Consider the following 20,917-nt stretch of genomic DNA (forward strand, 5'->3'; position numbering starts at 1 on the left):
ACAGCAGTTTGATGTCTATTCATCAGTTTCGTGTAGACCGCCATCTTGTGACGATCTGTGGACTGTCTCTTTTTCCCTTCTGTGGCTGGCGGCTAATGCTGTGGGGACGGTTTGGGAGGGTCTAATGAATACAATGGATCACTTCCAGATCAATAGCTGCAGGTAAGCAACCTGTTTATCTGGATCGTGATCCGTTGATCATTAGAAAAATGGATCATTAGAAAAAATGGCCAGCTTTCTCTTCATGGAGGTGGGAAGAGCAGACGCCCAGTTATGGCAACACCCGTTTTAACACTGTTCTCCCAAACTCAGCCTGCCTAGCCATGCGTAAGTCAATGACGTAATGTTTGATAAATGGCTGCTGGGAAGACCATGTGGCTGCCATGCAGATGTCCTCCATTTTTATTCCTGACAAATGGGCAGACAAGGTTGAGTAAGCCCTTGTTGAATGAGCCTGAATAGTCTTTGGTGAAGCCACTCCCTGCTGTCTGTAGGCCAGAAGGATCAGCTCCACCAGCCAGTGTGCTATACACTGTCTCGATATGGGGAGACCCTTATTTCTCCCCCTGTAGGCAATGAAAAGTCACTTAGTTTTCCTAACCATCTTTGTTCTCTGCAGATAATACAAGACAGCTCTGCGCACATCCAAGAAATGAAGAGCCTTTTCCAAGGGTGTTTGGGGCTCCTGGAAAAAGGTGGGTAAGATGTTTTCCTGATTAATGTGAAAACCTGTGATGACCTTTGGCTGGAATTTAGGATCCAGCCTCAAAACCACTTTATGAGGGTAGAACTGAGTATATAGTTTATCCACCCGTAAGGCTGATAACTCGCTCACACGTTTAGCTGTGGTTATTGCCACAAGGAACGTCACTTTGAGTGAAAGGATGTGCATGGTTGCTGTGTACAGTGGTTCAAAAGGTCCCTCAGTTAGGGCTGACAGCACCAGCAACAAACTCCATTGTTCCATTGGCTGTTTCACCGGCGGATAGAGATTATTCAGGCCTTTCATGAACTTCTTGCATTCTGGGTGTGAAAATACAGTCGTGCCATCCCAGCCAGTGTGTTTGGCAGAAATTGCTGCTAAATGCACCCTTAAGGAGACGTTCACAAAACCCCTTAGTTTTAATGAGGTTACGTATAGCAGCACCTGCTTGTCAGTGACGCGGAAAGGGCAAAAATTGTGATCTCTAGCATAGGCCTTGAAGTGTTTCCTTTTGCTGAAATAATTGTACCTTGTCAAACAGTGTCTACTATTGAGCAATATGCACCTTAGAGTCCTATTTTCCAGGCCATCATCTGCAAGGTTCTTACGTCCGGATGCAGGATCTGTCCTCCCTCTCTTTCGAGTAGGTTGGGCACTAGTGGGAACCTGTGGAAGTTGCCCCATGCAAGCTGTAGCAGTGGTGCAAACCAGGGTTGCTGTGGCCACTAAGGCGTCGACAGGATGCAGGTTGCTTTGTCTCTCATTATCTGCACTAACACTCGGCCGATTAATGGTTGTGGCAGGTGAAGGTAGAGGAGACTCCTTTTCCACTTATGTTGGAATGCGTCGTCCAGGGATACCTTGCCTATGCCAGCATGGGAGCAGTACTTTGAGCATTTATTGTTGACATCTGTGGCAAACAAGTCCACCTCCAGACTGCTCCAGAGGAGGAATACTTCTTGGAGATAGGTGTTCTTGATCTACCATTTGTGTCGCTGGTTGTAGAAACTGGTCCGACTGAGACTGTTGGCCAGCACATTGTCTGTTCCCTTGATATGTATAGCAACTTTGTATATTGCGTGGGCAATGCACCACTCTCATATCCTCATGGCCAGGCAGCACAGTGACGGGGAGACTGTGCCCCCCTGTTTGTTGAGGTAGGCTATTGCTGTTGTGTTGTCCATTTGGACCTGTGTCACAGTGCCCCCGAAAATGGGTTTGAATGCTTTCAGCACTAGGAATACAGCTAGGAGCGCCAAATAATTTATGTGTTGTCGGACTTGATTTCCTGTCCATCTGTCTTGGATGCGATGAGACCCGCAATGCGCACCTCAACCAGTCAGGGACGTGTCTGTGGTGACCCATCAAGCTGGTGTCAGTAGTGTGAATGGGACTCCCTGTAGTAGATTGTCCTCCGTGATCCACCAGTGTAATGAATTCAATATCCATTGCAGAATGTATAGACAGAGTTGTTGGCTGTTGACATTGGGTCGGAAGTGCCTGAGGTACTAAGTCTGTTGTGGACGCATCCGCAACCGTGTATAGCGCACCATCGAGTTACAGGATGCCATCAAGCCCATTAATTGTTGTATCCTTTCTGCCTTTTGCGTTGGCTCGGCCATAAAGTGTGGGATAATTTCAGGGTCTGGCCAACTGCCAGGGAAGATCACGGGACAAAACGGAGCTGCTGCAACAGGATACGGCTCGGAAAGTTCGTCTTGACCGGACTTGGCTGCACGCTGTCGACACGGAGGTTGACAAATGTTGCTTTTCAGCAGTGAGTAGAAAGCTGGTGACGTAATTTATAGTGCAAGTCGAGAGCTCCCAGCTGACAGGAATTCAAGGCTTATCAGCTCTCTGCAAGAGGCGTTTGCTCCTCCTAATAGTCTCTAGTTGAGTCCTGCATCTCATAAGACGCTGCTGTTGTGGAGTCAGTGGAGGTTGATTGCATAGCTCCTCTTCAGATTGGTCCTTCACGATTTCTGCTGTCTCAGGTTGTTGTGCCTGCTCTGAATCATTAGCTGGATCTGCCACAGCCGTTTCTTGGAAACTGACAACCGGGCTCTGCCCCTCAGACACTCCTGCATCAGCTGGAAAGTTGACAGCTTCCCCTTCCTCCTCGCTGTCTGAGATCGAGGGCGTGACAGATAAGAGCCCTGATTCGCTGATAACGTTCTGCAAGGCAAGTACGCCCTATTCACTTCCATATCCAGAATTGCCCCCATGAAATTCAGGCATTTTCTGGGTTCCAGATGAGACTTTTTCCAATTGATGTTGATCCCCAAATCCTGCAGAAGTTGTACCATTGTGTGGATTTGGCAGATCAGCTGATCTCTGTTGCTGCTGGCCAGAAGCCAATCGTCTAGATACGGGTAGGTTGTCAGGCCCTGTGTTCTCAGATAAGACACCACCACCGCTATTACTTTGCTGAAAACCCACGGGGCTGTTGAAAGTCCGAAGGGCAAGACCGCATACTTGTACACTGCACTTCCCATGGTGAATCTGAGATATTGTTGGTAATTCCCCTGGATGCCCACATGGAAATAGGTGTCCTTCAGATCTAATGTTGCCACCCACTCCTCCTGGGCTAGGAAGGGTAGGATTCCCTTCAACGTTGTCATTCTGAATCTCTGTGTCCAGATAAGTTGAGGACCAGGAGATCCATGATTGCCCGGATTCCTCCGTCCTGCTTCGGTATTTGGAAATAGCAGGAATAGAATCCTGACAACCTGCTTGTCCACTACACCGGTACAATCGCTTGTTTCTCCAGTAGTACCTGCACCTCCTCCAGGAGTACTGGAGTTGCTTTGGTGAATCTCAGTCCCAGGAATGGAGGTTTTGTTTTGAATTCTATCATATATCTCATTTCTACAATCCTGAGCACCCAGCAATCCGATGTTATGTTGCACCACACGAGCATGGCTTGTCAGTTTGATGGTATTTCTGGCAACTACAAGACCGACATTTGAGATCTTGGGTATTGTACGTTTGTGCAGTGGACGGACTGTGCAATCAAAAACCCTGCTTCGCAGAGTCCTTATTCACTTGGGTGTTCTGCGTCTTGTTCCTCTGGTTGTATCCCCTATTCCTTTGTATGGCTTTGTATGGTATCTATATGGCTGCTTGAATTCCTTTTTATCCTGGTATTTATAGGTTCGCTGGCAAGCGTAAGAGCGGTTTCTGGAGCCCCCTGTGTATGTGGATGAGGACGCCATGAAAGTCTTCACCGTATATTTTGACTTCTTCAAGGACTCCGTTGTGGAGTCCATGGTGTCATTGAAAAGGCCTTTCCCATCAAAAGGTAGGTTCTCCACTCGGTCACGCATATCCTGCTGAAGTATAGTGGATTGGAGCCAGGCATACCTTTGCATGGCAACAGTTGTTACCATTGCTCTTGACTCTGTTTCTGCCAAGTGCTTAAACACAGTAAGCTGCTCTCTTGTAATAGAGGTTGTTCTTTCATATACCTCCGTAAATTTTGCTTGTAGCTCTTGCGGAGTCATGGAGGTCGAGTCCTGGAAAAGGGTGTCCCACAGTAAATGGTTGTAACGGACCATACAGGCAGCATAGTTTGCAATTCTGATGGCTAGACTAGCTGTAGTGTAGATCTTTCATCCCAATACTTCAATTCTTCTTTCTTCCTTATCGACATATATTCGACATAGTCCTCTGGTAGGGAATGTTGGTAACTCCCAGAGTGGGCAGGTTGTGCTGTTGATAGAATTAAGCCCTGTGGTATTGCATATTGAACAGGAGCTGTCCAAGGCACAGGGTGTGCTGCTGTAACTGTGGCAGGGTAGGAAGTATGGCAGGCTTCTGCGCTGCTGCCAAATTCTGGTGTTGAGTATTGCCTATCAACTGTGTATTCTTTATAGGAAATATACAGGGAATCTTTGGTGGCGGCATTATGGCCACGTCATCCTCTTGATTGGCATCAAACACCGTGCTCTGAAATCCTTGAAAGTGGACTCTGTATGTGCACTAGATGATGTGTTCAGGAGTTCCATCAAGGTGTCCGCTTTGCCATCGGCACCGTAGTCATCGTCATGGTCTAAATTGTGTTCGCCTGAAGTTACTCCCACTCCCCTTCCACTGGGAGAAGGGTGACTGTTCAGGAGTGTGGGCAGGAGACAGGAAAAGGTGTCTCCTTGCCGTGGCTATAGATGCAGGCTTCGGCATCAAGAGCAGGACTGCTGTCTCTGCAGAGCAAGCCACTGAGCCTTGCAGCCCGGTGGCCAATGGGTTTGCATTTATGGAGCCGATCTCTATTGACGTTCCCGCTGTCAATACCGATACAACAGTGCTGATTGCTGCACTCCTGTGGGAGGGGCTACCTAGCATGCGAGAGCCCTCAGATCCCCATGTTGAGGGGCTTCCCTGGGCTGATGCCGGCGAAGGCATATAATGTTTTTTTTTAAGGCACTGGTACATCCCACTGTGAAGGAGATAGTTTTTTATGTTTGCGTTTGTGTTCCTTGTGCATATGGGACTTGGCAGGGAACTCTTTTGGCTTTTTAAATTGTGTATCAAGCAACCCGGTTTTAGACTGCCTCTGCTCGGCAGATCCGTGGTTGCTCAACATCAAGCCCGACGTCGAGGTGATTGCCAATGGTGATGGCAAAGTCGGCCACGGTGTGGGCGGGCACAATGCCTCATCATACAGAGCTGCTCTGAGGTGCGGGGCTCTGTTTTTCCATATCTGCCTTGAGAATGAACAACAAATTTTACAAGCTGAGGTATTATGTTCTTCTCCTAAACATAACAAGCAGGCTTCATGGTGATCTGTAGATGGTAACTTTGCCCGGCATCTAAAACACCACTTGAATGTTGTTTTTGCTTCCATAGTGGAAGCTATGAAGCTCGGTTTTATGCTAATGTTTAAAATGTGTGGCAAAACATCATCAGAAATCCATAGTCAAAATGCCGCTATATCAGTCCTATTCAATGTAACAAGTCAACAATGTAGCTGCCGCTGGAAAGGTAATAAGTTTCTGTTGAACCGAGGAGCCTAGGCGAGGTGTGAACACTTTGGAGGTCAAACTGAAACTGACGAACGGACTTCCAACTGCAGTATATAGACAGAAGCAGGGCACGAGCTGGCAGTTGGGCAGTCACGAGGAGCTAAGTAATCGGGCCCTGAGGTTCCTGTGCAGGCACAGAACCCCCATTTTTCTAATGATCAACGGATCACAATCCAGATCCCACAGTTTCAATTTCAAACTGTAAATCACACTGCAGACTTTCATCCAATCACAGTCAAGCAACCTCCCGTTTCAGGAGAGGGGAGACTCTCCTCTGCTTGATCCACAGAGGCCAATCCCAGCAAACTCCATAGGGCTTCCATTGCAAGACTGTAGGCAAGGCGTCTGTATGTCACCAGAGCAGCTGCCACTGGCCACGATCTTAAAGGGGTACGATCTTAAAGGGCCGAGTATGATCGTGCCTTTTCTGAACTGTCTGCCCGCCCTTGGCATGGAAAGGGCATTAAAATCCCTTTAAATGCCATGCCATGCCATGCCAGCTCTCCTTCTAACAGTGAATAGCACCACCACCCTCCTAAGAGCCCTGCAAGAAAACTGTCCTGCATAAACAATTTTGGGGTGCGTGTGTCTTGGGGGGCACTATTTCCCTGCTACTCAGGAAAGGGAAGGGAACATGATGTTTTCCTAGGAGGGGATATGTATATGAGGGAGAGCAAAGGATTCTGGAGGATCTGTCCCACCAAATAGTGCCAACAAATAGTTTGGCAGGAGAAGTTGGAGAGGAGGAGGAATGCCAGCCTCCAGGCCAGAAGGTTGTTCCTTTAAAGCTTCTACTCTCAAAGCAGCGATGTTGAGCCCAGCAGGAGGAGTCTGGTCTCAGAGGTACTTAAGCACTCAGTCTGCCTCCTGCTCCCTTGGACCACTCCACGGTTCTGCAAACTGGCCTTGCCCTGCCTGTGCTTGTCCCCCACTTCACCTCACCTCACCTCAGCCTTGTGGGCAACCAGAACAGGGCACTTGCATCTCCACTTATTCCCTCCCTCCCTCATATTCCAGATGCCCCCACCACAACTATCATTACAATAATTAGGTTTTGAAACTGTCAAAACCCGCATCAGTCCCCCGCCGGCCCTTTCAGTAGCAGTAGTAGTAGTATACAAAGGGTAGGGCTTCAGTAGTAGTAGTATACAAAGGGTAGGGTTTTTTCCTTCACCTGGGTCCTCCTCCTTTGTGTGTCTGGGGGTCACAGTGACTGTCTCTCCCCAGTGACCAATGGCACCTCCAGCCCGCTCATCACAGGCCGCCAGTTTTAAAGGCCTGATGGCAAATGGCACAACCCACACTCCCCTTAATTGGGCCGCTGGCCTCATGTATTAAGCTTTGTACAACCCCCCGGCCAGCAGCTGCCTCCCATTCACCCAGCCCCTGCTCCTTCCTGATGTCATCGGAAGGCACTTTGCATACTCTTCGCTCCACCGGTCCATCTTCCTCCAGAGCCTTCCCTTGGCTCTGCACGTCTGCCTGCTCTGCCACTGCTTCTGAGGGCCCGCCATTGCTATCCTCCACTCCTCCCAGGACCATTGCTGCACAGCCATAGCCCTGCCGGTAAGGATGGTGGGGGCTGCCCGCCGGACAGAAACATTTAACTGGCTGGCAGTAGGGCAGTTAAACAAGGTCAGAGGTGCCCTCCATGATCATGTGCAGCAGCTGGGTCAGAGGGCTCCCTCCTATCCAGCAGTTGTAGCCAGCTACTGAACGAGGTAGGATGAAAAGCCCTCTCTGACCCAACTGCTTAGCACACAGTCACAGAGTGCATCTCTGACCTTGCTTTTAACTGACCATCGATCAAATATCAGAAGTGCGGAAAGCTCCCAAACTAGAGTAGGAGGCTTCTCCTACCCTGTTCTTGACTGTGTGAAATACCTTACTGATTTATAGGATGAAAATACTAAGCATCAAATAAAAAATTCTAAAAGCTATTTGACTTCTTACACTGGTGTTAACACGTTAAGTATGAAGGTCAGACACACTTTTCTAAACATGCAGTGAACATATGCCAGGGAGTCGCAGCGAATCAAGATCCAGCACTGTGCCAACAAGCATCACAGTATGAAACATTGCATCACTGTCATTAGCTGACCACAAAATCACACAGATGTAGCAGCACTTGCTTCAAACTCAGAAAGATGTTTTTTATTAGTCCTCACCAACCCTACAACAGCAGTATCAGATGATAACAAAATTCTCTTATGTTTGGGTTAATTAACTTAGCAAAGCTAGGAGGATTTTGTAATCCCTAATTACTGCTGTTGTGAATTGTCACTGTGCTTATTTTGTATACTTTTAAGCTTTACCAGAATTGTAACAGACCATACCTCTTGCATTTCATGTCCATTTGACCCCACTGTTTGCACTGTTTTGTCCTCTTCCTCTATACTCATATCTGAGGATAACACTTCATATATCAGACAGACTTGGACTGGCCCACCAGGCAGTAAGGCAAATGCCCATTTTGCCCTTCGCCAGACTCTCACTTTGTGCCCTGCTGCCCTGTGGTCAAGCGTGTGAGTGCCCGCCCACCCCTCAGCTTGAGCCCCCTCCCACTGGCTTCTCCGTGGCCACTGGCACCTGCTGCCTCTCATCTCCACCAGTAGGGCAGGGAAGGGAATCTCGGCAGAGCCAGGCAGTCTGCTGCTGCTGCTTTCTGGCTCTGCAAGAGCCAGTCGATCACAGAGGGGCATGGACGCCGGGCTTCCTCCTTCTCCCTGCTGCTCTGCTCAGTCAGTCTGCTGAGCTTTGTGCACGATGGTGGGGGGGTGCGCCTCTGGTCAAGGCTCCCTTCCTTTTCCCATCGTTCTGTTAGTTCAGCAGCAGGGAGAAGAAGGCTTCTCTCTCCCTCCTGCTGCTGAACTAACACAGAACTAGAAGTAGACAGTATGAAATCAGCAGAGGTCTACTGCCTGTTGATTCAGTGACGGTAGGTCTCACACAGAGCTGGCAGAGGCTGCCTGCTGCTGTTGCTCCTGCTCTACTCAGTCTGCTGAGCTCTGTCTGTGCTCTCAAAATGGGGGCGGGGTGCCTCCCATCCCTTTCAGGCTTCCCTTCCTGCACCCTGCCCTGTCTAGTGCACAGACTCACTCTTCACGAGTGGATATCTCAGGTCAGTCAGAGGAGAGAGGCCACTGGGAGCAAGAGCACACACACACACAGTCTCATTTCAAAGAGTAAGCATCATTTTTCAATCATTCAGATTTCAAAAAGTAAGCAAAAATGGAGGGGGTGTATATGGGGGATGTTTTGTGAAATGGAGAGATATCATATCAGGCATAATATCACTCTGTGTGTCTGTGATTCTGCTGGTGGCTCTGTGACTGAGTGGGGAAGAGTGAGGGGCAGGCTCGGACTGGCCCCCAGGGCAACAGGACATATTCCCGGTGCGCCCTACCCGCACGGCACCCCTGTGCCCCAACTCCCACCATTAATTACCTATTCAGCTCAAAACTCAGCGCCCTCCCCACATACATTCCACCGCCCTCTCAGTGCCCCCAGTCCAGCCCTGGTGAGGGGAGAAATGATCATTTATAAAAGTACGCCTCCCCCACCCACCCAAAAGGAAGCACTGCTTTCCTGCCCTTCAAATATTTCCTTATATTATTAAATCCTAGTAAGAAATTGGGATGACTCCATATATACCGTTCTGTTGTCTAGTTTGAAATAACATTAGCGGTTGTATATATATTGGCTTGCTAGTTAGTAGGTAACTTCTCTTTCTGTTTGGCATAAATGGCATTGAATGGGATGCATTTATTGGAGTCATGTGGCTAAATGTCAGCATAAATATGAATATGTTGTTGTATGCACATCATGCATATATGTGTTTTGTCATGACACTTGTATCCTGCCCTTCCTTTAAGAGGTTCAGTGTGCATTATTATTTCTTCCTACTGTTATTCTTACTACAGTTCTGTGAGGTGGGTTAGGATAAAAACTTTTGCTGTTAACTGTTGTTGTGGTTGCTTAGTTTGTTAAATGACTGCCAATAAGTAAACCTGGCCTAATAATTAACAACCTATAACTTCATAGCTACCTCCCGTGTTTCTCAGATCTTGTTGACTACAACTCCCAGAATTCCCAGCCAAATGCAACTGCAGCTGAGAATGCTGGTTGTTGTAGTGAACAACATCTGGGAATCCCTATTAGAGGGAGCAGCACTTGTAGTGTCACTGAGAGGGAAGAAAAGTGAACTCTGAGAATAGTCAACACTGATGCTGCGCGACTATGAAATGTCATAGAGCTTTTGGTTTTCTGGACCATGAAATAAACTTCATCTATAAATATTGCCTTTTATAGGACATCCATTGTGTTTTAAATTTTTCTGGAGTTGACAGAAAATGTGAAGGCCTTAGGGGATAGCAGTGTATTGAATGCAAAACATGCAGTACCTGTAGAATCCAGGGCAAAAATGCAGTACGTTTTAATTCCTTAGTGCAGTATAATGTTCAGTTTAATTTTCAGTATGATTATTTTGAGTTAATTGAGTCGAATTTACAGGCATAGGTAGGGACTATTTTTTAAAGGGTGAAAATAAGGAGCAAGGACTACTTGAGTGTTTTTCCTGCTTAATCATGAATGTATGCACAAATGGTACTATAGATTATTACTTATTTAGTCAGCAGGGATAGATTAGAGTAGCTGAGGTACAAATTGTCCAAATACTGGCCATCGTATGATAAAACCCTGGCCAGCATGAGAATTGCCCTGGGGAGAGGCCAATACCAGGCCTTGCTTCCATACATGAAAAAGTTTTCAAACTGTTTTAAAAGTTTTAAAACTATTTTTATTGCTTAACTGTTGTTTTATGGTATTTAAAAATCTTTGTTTTAATTGTTGATTGATTTTAACTGTTTTGTTTTATCTGTAAACCACTCTGAGCCATTTTGGAAGGGGTATAAAAATTGAATGAATGAATGAATAAATAAATAATGCGGAATCCATGATTAACAAAACCTTACCCCTATGGGAATCTATGGGTTAAGTTCCTACACACATAAAAGGGCTAAAAATGGAGTGGGGAGAATAAATAAGAAAAATAAAATACTCTATCTTGCTCTCCAGGTCTCTAGCAATGCCCGCCCCCCCTCCCCCCGCCAAGCCCCCTATTTCTCCAATTTCATTTTATTTTAAGAGCTACAACATGGCTCTGCACTGCGAAATGGCATCCAGAAAAGACATCAGAAGGCATTTCTAGGTCATTTCTAGTCAGTCAAAACAGCGGATAGCCAAATTCTAGACTATTTTTAGACTGCAAATAAAGAAGCTAGGCCCCTAAGACCCATTTGCTGACATGCGAAACCACAGTTGTTAAAACTATGGATAATGAAGGCCACCTGTATTGATTTCCGAGGAAGATTTACTTCATATTCTATCATAATTGCTACCAAAACATTTTGCTGCATTATTTGCTGCTTTGAACCTTTGTCTAAAGTCTGGCAAGAGAAGAGAGCACTAAAACATTTTATTGTTATTTTATTTATATAAAGTGAAATTAAAAGTGATATTAGACTGAATTATGTGGGAAACTGTTGAGCTCAGAGTTCAACATGTAAACAGTGTCGTTACAATGGAAGGCATATCTGAATGAAAAGAAAGTACTTAGACGGCAAGTTCTATGCATACACATATTGCTATTCTGATTGTGAACTTGCTTCCTAAATACCACACTGAGTAGAATTGTCAGATTGTAGCCAGCCCTTTCCTAATGCAAAATATTTACCTTTATGGTCCCGGTAAAAGAAAGTATAAAAGGTCTCTCTACGCAACACGATCTCTTGTGCTATTATTCCATAGCTGTACACATCGCCTTTCTGGGATACTTCACCATCGCGGAGGTGTTCAGGAGCAGTCCAAAGATCTGAGGAAGGAAGGAAAGTATGTTTTTATGGGGGTGTATATGTGTGAGAGAGATGAGCCCTATTCAAGCATTTAAAAAAAGATAGTGAACACGAGTAGAGCATACGACGCAGGTCCACTAGCATGTCACTCATTCTCCCCCCCGCTCTCTTCATGCTTAGGACATTTGTCTGCAGAGGTGAATGCCACAAGTGTGATTGCACCCATTTCCGTGAGCAGAAGGCTGTGGCACCCCAGCCCACTGATCACAGAAACTGGATCCATCACACTTATTGTATTATTCACTTCTTCAAACGAACAACCTAAGCATGGAGAGTGTGGCAGGAGGGTGATCTCGATCTCTCTCTTGTTCTCTCATGCCTGAACAGGGCTTCAGACAGAGAGGCAGGCAGATGAAAATAGCTGATGACAGTAACCTTTCTTCAGAGCTTCATCAGTCTCATTTGGCTAGACTTCCACTAATGCTTCCATGATTTGATCCAGATGTTCATTTATATATAATATTCTAACAGTTTTTTATTGATGGGTTGAGTATAATAAACACTAGAAGAAATACTTGGCCAAAATACATCTATAGTCTGAATGGTATATTCTGATTTCAAAAGATATTAAATAATCAAAAGGAGTCTAAAGAAAGCTATAACGTTTGTAATTTAAGACTGGAGAGAGACAAAAAATGTTTTAACTAAAAGTAAAAGGGCAGAATAGTCGTTGCCCTAGTGTGCACACACATTTATTTTGCTTCAGTATTAACTCTGGTCAAATAGGCTTTGCAGGTTTTTGAAGCTCTACCAAATCTTGCAAATTCATTTATCAAAGATGAAGGATGAAGGTTCTTATTTATTTATTTATTTATTTATTTGAAATTTCTTGTATACCACCTCCTCCAAAGACTCTAGCTGGTGAACAATAACAATTATAATAATTTGCAAAATATTAAAGGGCAAAAGCCTGGTGGAAAAGGTAGGTCTTGAGAAAGCCACTAAGGAGGGGGCTGAACGGATTGGGGGAGGGGGTGTGTGGAGAAGGGTGTTCCAAAGAAGAAAGTATGCACTTTAAGCAACAGTGCCCTAGCCTACTTTCAACTTCTGGAGGCAAAAAACCCACCAACCAAAACCCTATTGTTGCTTCTAACCATAGCAGTTGTGAAGCAGAAGAAAATGACTGTGTGAGTTAACAAAATATTTTCGCAACATCTCTTTATGGCTCAGCAGCATAAAGTTGAGGGCTGACAGCTTAACTTGTGAAGCACATGTGCAGCAAACGTACGCTTTTGCAAATTCACAACAATTAATGGGATGTAGCAAATAGGTAAGCGCAACAGAATTTAAAAGGCAAAGGTAAGAAGCAGAATTAAGATAAGGTAGTTACAAAGGTACAATTTAATCAGAACAACTGTAGATTATACAAATTTGCTTTTCCATATATACCTGGTTTTCCCCACCTCCTGAAGTCCCCCTTCCCACAGTCGTCCCACCATGCTCCCTCACAGCTTCAGTCAGGCCTGACACTTTCAGCACTGATCTCTGCTGCTCAGGATCTGTCACAGAAACTGCCTGCTCAGTTAAGTTTCTGTCCTCCAGTCTTTGCTTCATCTTATCCTTAGCTTCTTCTGCAGCCTTCCTCAGTTTCTGTTCCCTTATGTATTCTCCTCAGTAATTCTTCTCTCTTTTCCTTCCAGCTTCTCTTCCTCTCTCACAGCAATAAAGGTAAAGTTGTGCTGTGGAGTCGCTGTTGACTCCTGGCAACCACAAAGCCCTGTGGTTTTCTTTGGTAGAATAAAGGAGGGGTTTACCATTGCCATCTCCCATGCAGTATGCAATGATGCCTTTCAGCATCTTCCTATATTGCTGCTGCCTGATATAGCAGAGCTCTAAGGACAGTTTAACTGCTTCTCCTGGTTACCTAGGTAACCTGCATCTCCACCCCCTACTGCCTCATTCTAGACAATGCATGTTAGGCCACATTATTGCATGTTCCAGAGCAAAGCAGCATGGGTGCTCTGGCAGGGGGGTAATTTTAGTTCATCTCCCCTTCCTTTTGAAGTACTCTATAACACACACACCCCGCCAAATATGTCCCTGAAGGCTCTGAGACCCTTAGGTACATATTTTCAGGGGTCACAAAGTGCTTTAGAGGAAAGGGCAGAGCGGCAAAAATCATCTCTCTCTCTACAAACATCCATACCGCTTTACTCTGGAATGTAGTAAATGTGCATTTGCTTCTTTTTCTGCCCACATTCAGTTTTCCTTGAATGTTGACTGTTTCATGGGTGCCTTCAGAATTCTCAACTGTCAAGGCCTGGCTAATTCTCACATGGTAGATGTAATGCTTACACTGCCTTTCAAAAAGTATTTGCTTATGTAGCATGATCTGCCACTCAGCAGATTTCATTATTTGAAAGAGTTGTAAGATACCTGTTTTCAAGGACTGATGAAAGGAAATTTGGAACTGTAAGAGAGATATCTGTTTCAAGGAAAAGGAGTGTAACCTCCAGAGTTTTGGAAGAGTTTAAGAAGCGAAGCTCAAGAAGGCTGATGTCGGAGATTAGCCTGGTTGGGCACCCACTCCCATACCCCAGCAGAGGGCTCAGTACTGAGAGCCCATTAGACCAGATGCTACTCCTCACCCAACTGCTTGCTCATATTTAACAGTTCTCTATCTGGCATGTGAGCAAATGGTAGCAATGGCTAGTAGGAACCACAGGAGGTGACAACAATGGTGAGGAAGCAATAGGTCCATTATTCTATCTATCTATGTATCTACCTACCTACCTCTCTCTCAAATTTGTAGACTGCCCCAAACCTCCATCTGTGGGAGGTTTACAACAACATAAAACAAGTTAAAATAAAAACTTTAAAACAATATAAAACCACAGTCAAATTAAAAAACTTGGGTGAAAACTGAGTTTTTAGGAACTTTTAAAAAGTTGTCAGAGATGGGGAGGCTCTTATTTCAGCAGGGAGCGCATTCCAGAGTCTCAGGGCAGCAAAAGAGAAGGCCAATCCCTGCATAGCCACCAAATGAGCCAGTGGCAACTGTATGCGAACCTCTCCAGATGATCTCTATGGGTGGTGGGGCTCATGGCAAATAAGATGTTATCTTAAATACCCAGGGTCTAAGCTGTTTAGGGCACTATAGGTTATAACCAGCGCCTTGTATTTTTCCTGGAAACATATTGGCAGCCTATATAGCTCTTTTAGTAAAGGAGTAATATGGTCTCTCCGAGATGACCCAGAGACCCAGAATGGCTGCCACATTCCGTACCAGCTGCAGTTTCCAGATTATGTGCAAAGGCAGCCCCACATACAGTACATTTCAGTAGTCAAGTCTGGAGGTGACCAGCATATGTACCACTGTTCTGAGGTAGTTTATCTCAAGAAACAGACGCAGCTGGCCTATCAGCCGAAGCTGATAGAAAGCACCTCTGCCTACCCCATCCAGAACCACCCGATCAAAATGGTCTACCAAGTTCCAACTCCACATAGTAAGTACCTCCATCTTATCTGGATTCAGTATCAGTTTGTTATCTTTCGTCCAGCCCATCCTCCAGGCAGGCATTTAGGGAGGTTTCATTATGAAAGAGGGGTCCACTGAGGCAGGGCTGTAGCTAGGGGATCAGGGGCCCGTGTTCACCCCCTGACCAGAGGCCCCTCGGAGTGAGGAAGATAATGAAGAAAATAGAGAGGGGTGGTGCCAAGGGGCCCTCAGAGCTGGGGGGCCTGGGTTCTTTGAACCCATCCACTCAATTATATACCCCTGCACTGAGGGTTTCCCCCCCAAGAGCTCCTCAAAACCTGACACTAGCACTGGTGATGTTTAGTAGCAACTAAGTGCATGGTGGGCAAAGTTGGAGGGATATATTTTTGGCAGGGGGTGTCCTGGATTTACAAGGAGAAATAGCAAAAAGGTCATCAAAACATACTGTATCTAAGGATATGGATTATTAATTAATATCAGAGGAATACAAGTATAAACCCTGATTAAGTTTACAGATAACTGTTTAAAAGGTGAGTTAATGTCTGAATAAGATCATGACAGATCCACAAGATAGCACATTAACACAATATATCTGCCATCACTTGGATTCAACTATGTTGTGTGACCAACTACATGTTATCTCCACTAGCTGACATCCAGAGCAAGGAAGCACCGGTGCAGTAAGAGGAGCAGACTAACAGTACTTCCAGACTAACTGCACCAGGGAAGGGGTGATTTTTATTGACGTCCTCTTCCTGGGGAAACCTTCGGTGCCACCTGAAAATATATCCCAGATGGCTGCACACAGAGGGCTTCTTAGAGAAGGGGAGATGTTTGTAAGAAGAGAGGAGAGGAGAGCTGGTCTTGGAGAGGAGAGCTGGTCTTGTGGCAGCAAGCATGACTTGTCCCCATAGCTAAGCAGGGTCTGCCCTGGTTGCATATGAATGGGAGACTTGATGTGTGAGCACTGCAAGATATTCCCCTCAGGGGATGGAGCCGCCGCTCTGGGAAGAGCAACAGAAGGTTTCGAGTTCCCTCCCTGGCTTCTCCAAGATAGGGCTGAGAGATATTCCTGCCTGCAACCTTGGAGAAGCCGCTGCCAGTCTGTGAAGACAATACTGAGCTAGATAGACCAACGGTCTGACTCAGTATATGGCAGTTTCCTATGTTCCTAAGAAATGTCCTTCTCCTGTGAATTCTGCCATTCTATCACTATTCAGGTATCTTTTTCCTGGGGACCTTGTATTCTGTTTGAAGTTGCAGTTGAAATTATTTGTAGTCAATGTGTTCTATTTTCTTGCTTGCTCATCCCATTTAATCAAATTCTTTCACTGTCAATATTGTATCATTTAACTTGTTTAAGATATTTTTAGAAAATATTTTGTAAGGAAAATACAAAATACAAATTTTATTGGATATGATGCCCTCTCTCTGTCATTTACAGCACATTAACATTCACTAAACTGCATGATTTCAAGCAGTTAAACAATGACAAGTCTCACTGGATGAAAATCTAACATTCCATAATAGGTTTTGAAAGTAAACAGATGGAATCTAGACAAACCAATAGGACCTGCTCTTACTGCTGCAACCACTTCAGCATGAGAGGAAGCAGAAGTTAGAAGCATTTCATATCTCATCAAGAAGAAATATCAACATGGGAGTACCCCTCCACATAACACTGTTCTGACCTTCATGGAGATGGCAGCAGCGATCACTTCAAACTACTGTCCAGATTCCTTATTGCAGTAATGGCTCCAAGCTGTAAAGATGTGTAACTTTTGCTATGATGCAACTGCAAAAAATGACTTAATTGTACCAGAAATATGGCATGATGTAGAAGTCACCTGACCTAAGCTGAATAGAATACTGATTTCAGCATACTGAAGAGAATACTGATCTCTTATAGAATGCAGATATATTAATGGGCAAATTCCATAGTAAGAAAGGAGAATGATTTCATTAATATTTGTTATGTACCTTTTCTGGGTGGTAGGATAGAATTGCAGCCAAAATCTGTGATCTTCACCACCATTCGGCTATCCACAACACAGTTTGTAGATTTGAGGCGCCCGTGGACCTCTGTCTTGCTTGAATGCAGGTAGGACATTCCCTATGATGTTGAGAAAGTGACAGAAAGTGACAAAAAGTCTTCACTGCTACTAGAAAGTACTGTGTGATTCAACATACCACAGCCTCTATCTGTCATTAACCAAGGGCCAAATTACACACAATGGTAAAAGTATAATTGTACTGCCACCACCACCCCCAGCTACAAAAAGTGGCAAACATGGGTGGGGAGAGACTGATTCAGATTAGAATTGCAGTGGGGGGGGGAAGGGGCTAATTCTTTTTCTCTGCACTGCAGTCCTGACAAAAATTACTATCCCAGAGCTGCTCACCTTCTGAATTGCCACCCGCCTCCCTCACCTTCTGTAAGCAGTGCGGATTGTGTGGGTGCATGGCTCACACGCTGAAGACAAGCTGAGCCATCATCTTGGGGGAAGGTAAGTTGTCTCCCCCCACGCCTGTCCTCCCCACCCTGATATTGGTTGTGAGAGTGACATTAATATATTGAAATTGAAATTCCAGTGAGATAACTACCTGTTCTTTCTCTTTCTCTCCTACCTGCCGCCCACCACCCATAATTTCTACTTTAAAAACGTTATTTAGAAGCTATATGCTTATGGGGCATATTTCACACAGGGCTTGCATCTCCTTCGGAATGGAGGGTGTGTTTTTACATATTACCGCAATTTACCTCAAAGTCCCTGCTAGCTATTAGGGAGCATTGCACACACAGTTTGGGTTTTTCATTGTGCGTTAAGAGTATAGCCTGATTTATATCCAGGATTTTAAAAATCCACTTTTTGCATCAGTTTTTTTGGGCAACTTCAAACTCATAGTAAAGCCTGCTCTGTGAAAAACACCTTCAGTTTAAGGAAGGTGAATGCGGTGAAAAAAATTATGCCAAAGGGCCAGAAAGGAGAAAGAGCAGCTAAACCAGATTGTATTTAATTGGAAATTAAAATAGGGCTGGAAAACCTTGACTTGCATCCTCTCACTTCTCCTGACACACCCTCTCTTTTGACACTTCCATACATGCCAAGGCTAAATAACATAGATTACACCACCCACACACACACAATTTGAGACAGGAGCTGGCTTGAGACAGAGCTGCCTTCTAGATGAGGTTTTGAAGATGCTGTTAGAGAAAATTACTTATACAGCAGAGTATTTCAGGAGCTAACTCACACCCATTACAGCAGAAGTTAATAGAGTCTCAAAGGGCAACAGCTTGCAAATGATAATTTACAAGATTAATAAGGTTAATAAGATTAATGGAGATTAATAAACTAATCTACTTTATTCAGAAGTCCATGATGATAGAAAAGACCTATATCTACCAGCTGGCTACATGTTGGTCAGAGAGAGACCTATAGAAGCATGGTGCTCAGAAAAAGAACTAGAAGCATTCTGAGAAGCAGCAGCAGCAGCAGAAAGAAGTCACTCTCAGGAAGTTCCGAGTACATTCTATCTATAGAGGGGTCATAGAGGCAGAGATAAATAGGAAAGAGAAGGAGACCTTAGCTATCTACCTCTACTCCCAGTGCCCCTAGTGGTCATTAGGGTTACTCGTGCAAAAGGTCAACGCCTTCTGGAGCTAGATCTCCAATAGATTCTGTGTGAGTATGATAGACTGAGAACAAACAATAAAATAATTAACCTTTCTCCATGTCCTGTGCTGGAATGGAGAAGGGCACTATCAGCATTTTTGCACCTGAAGCTTCAACTGATTTTTGCTTAAATCACTTTGGGTATGATCCTATGCTTTAAAAAAAGACTCTGGAAGAGTATAGCATTTGGTGTAAGTCGTCTGCACCAGTATATCTTAAAATACACTGGAGTATCCCCAGAGTTACACTGGAGCAAAGTTACACTTGTATAACTTCATCAGTGGTGCAACTTAACTCATGCAAAGGTCAAAAATAGGCAAAGATGGGAGGTACTGTGGGCGGGACAGGGAGGAGCACACTTACAACAAATCCTATACCCTCTCTAGACCTCAGCCACAGGGGCGCACCTAGGTAATGTTGGTGCCCAGACCTGAAGGGCTTCGGAGGGAGGCCCCCTGCCATGAGTTAAAAAAATTTTGGTTGTATTTTTTTTTAAGTTATACCTGCATTTTTTGAAGCTGCGCCGAAAGGTCCAGTGGAGCCTTCAAAGGTCCACAGGGGCCTCCTGCCTGCCACACCCCCACACCCTGCCACTGCCCCATGGAAACTTCAAAAATTCTAGCCGCGCCATGTGTGCGGCCGGTGAGTGGGGGTTAGCCGAGCAGGCCTCCCCGACCCCTGTGGACCTGGCATTGGCAGGTGGAGCGGGACTCGGGAGCAGCTGCTGGGCTCGACCACTCGGCCGAAAGCAACCCTTGAGAACTGTGAAGAAGGTCCAGCATGCCTGCTCAGTTCACTGCCTCTGACCTACACATGTTCATTAGAACATCTATAGAAAGCTCCTGCAGCATAGCTGCATGAGCAAAGGCTCCCTACAGTTGTTCTAATGAATGCAGTGGTTAGGAATGCAGCCACCACAATACACGCCCGCCCCCCCCACACACATTGTATTTTATTGTACTTATGAAAAAGGCTGCTCTTGTTAAACCATATGTTCTCAGCAGGGTCACTCCTCACCATTGCTATAGCAGACCTATACAAACAATCCATGCTCCTGCAGCTTTGATGTGTGCACAGAAATCTAAATGCACAGGTGCATTAAAAGTAAAGTGTGTCGTCGAGTCAGTGTCAGCTCCTGGCAACCACAGAGCCCTGTGGTTGTCTTTGGTAGAATACAGGAGGGGTTTACCATTGCCTCCTCCCACGCAGTATGAGATGATGCCTTTCAGCACCCTCCTATATTGCTGCTGCCCGATATAGGTGTTTCCCATAGTCTGGGAAACATACCAGCGGGGATTTGAACCAGCAACCTCTGGCTTGTTAATCAAGTCATTTCCCCACTGCACCATTAGCTGGATTAAAGGGAGCAATATTCATTGGGAAGATAACATAGCAATAGCAATAGCACTTACATTTATATACCGCTTTATAGCCGGAGCTCTCTAAGCGGTTTACAATGATTTAGCATATTGCCCCCAACATTCTGGGTACTCATTTTACCGACCTCGGAAGGATGGAAGGCTGCGTCAACCTTGAGCCCCTTGGTCAGGATCAAACTTGCAACCTTCTGGTTACAGGGCGGCAGTTTTACCACTGCGCCACCAGGGGCTCTTATAGCGGGGGGTGGAGAGTTAACCCTCTTTCCTCTCACACTGCAATATAATCTGGATCAGGCACATGCAAACACACACACACACACACACACAATGACATTTTTAACATGTTTAACCTTTCTGTGCTTGAATCTCCTGATCTCATTCTTGTTGTGTGCGTGGAAGACACCTGGGTGGTAGGGAGGCATGCTGCCGCCCTGACAGGGGACTTATTCAATGGAGCACCGGCAGGGGAAACGCAGCAGGAGGGGTAAGGGCACTCCCCCTCCCTTAAAGGTCTGCCCCCCCCACTTCGAACTACCCCTCGCCAGTTCCATGCACATCCCTGCACTCCAGGGCTCAACATTTTACATTTGCACTGAAGCCCACTCAATTAGTGTTCAGTTTCAATTTTTCTCACTTTAGCTAAAAGGCTTTTCTTGTTAAGTGGCTTGTTTTTACATTCCAAACAAAAATATTAACCACAATCTCCATTTGTTAAATAAAGGTCATTTGGTTGGTTAGGTGCAGGATTATGTTGTTCTGCCACTTGGGCAGAATTTAATGATTTTC

The 20,917-nt window shown here is 45.3% G+C and overlaps 1 protein-coding gene across 4 annotated transcripts in view; it reads right to left on the reverse strand.

Moving 5' to 3' along the window:
* The window catches only part of GUCY2C (guanylate cyclase 2C), a 140,438-nt gene that overhangs the window by 38,668 nt on the left and 80,853 nt on the right, over nt 1-20,917 (reverse strand). For all 4 annotated transcript variants that reach the window (XM_053256172.1, XM_053256173.1, XM_053256174.1 and 1 more), the window contains 2 exons: nt 17,056-17,188; nt 11,459-11,596 (listed from right to left, as the gene is read on the reverse strand). In XM_053256172.1, coding sequence (XP_053112147.1) covers nt 11,459-11,596; nt 17,056-17,188 — 271 coding nt within the window. The remainder of the gene's footprint in view (nt 1-11,458; nt 11,597-17,055; nt 17,189-20,917) is intronic.

This window comes from Hemicordylus capensis, chromosome 5 (assembly GCF_027244095.1).
Source record: "Hemicordylus capensis ecotype Gifberg chromosome 5, rHemCap1.1.pri, whole genome shotgun sequence".
NCBI classification, from domain to species: domain Eukaryota; kingdom Metazoa; phylum Chordata; class Lepidosauria; order Squamata; family Cordylidae; genus Hemicordylus; species Hemicordylus capensis.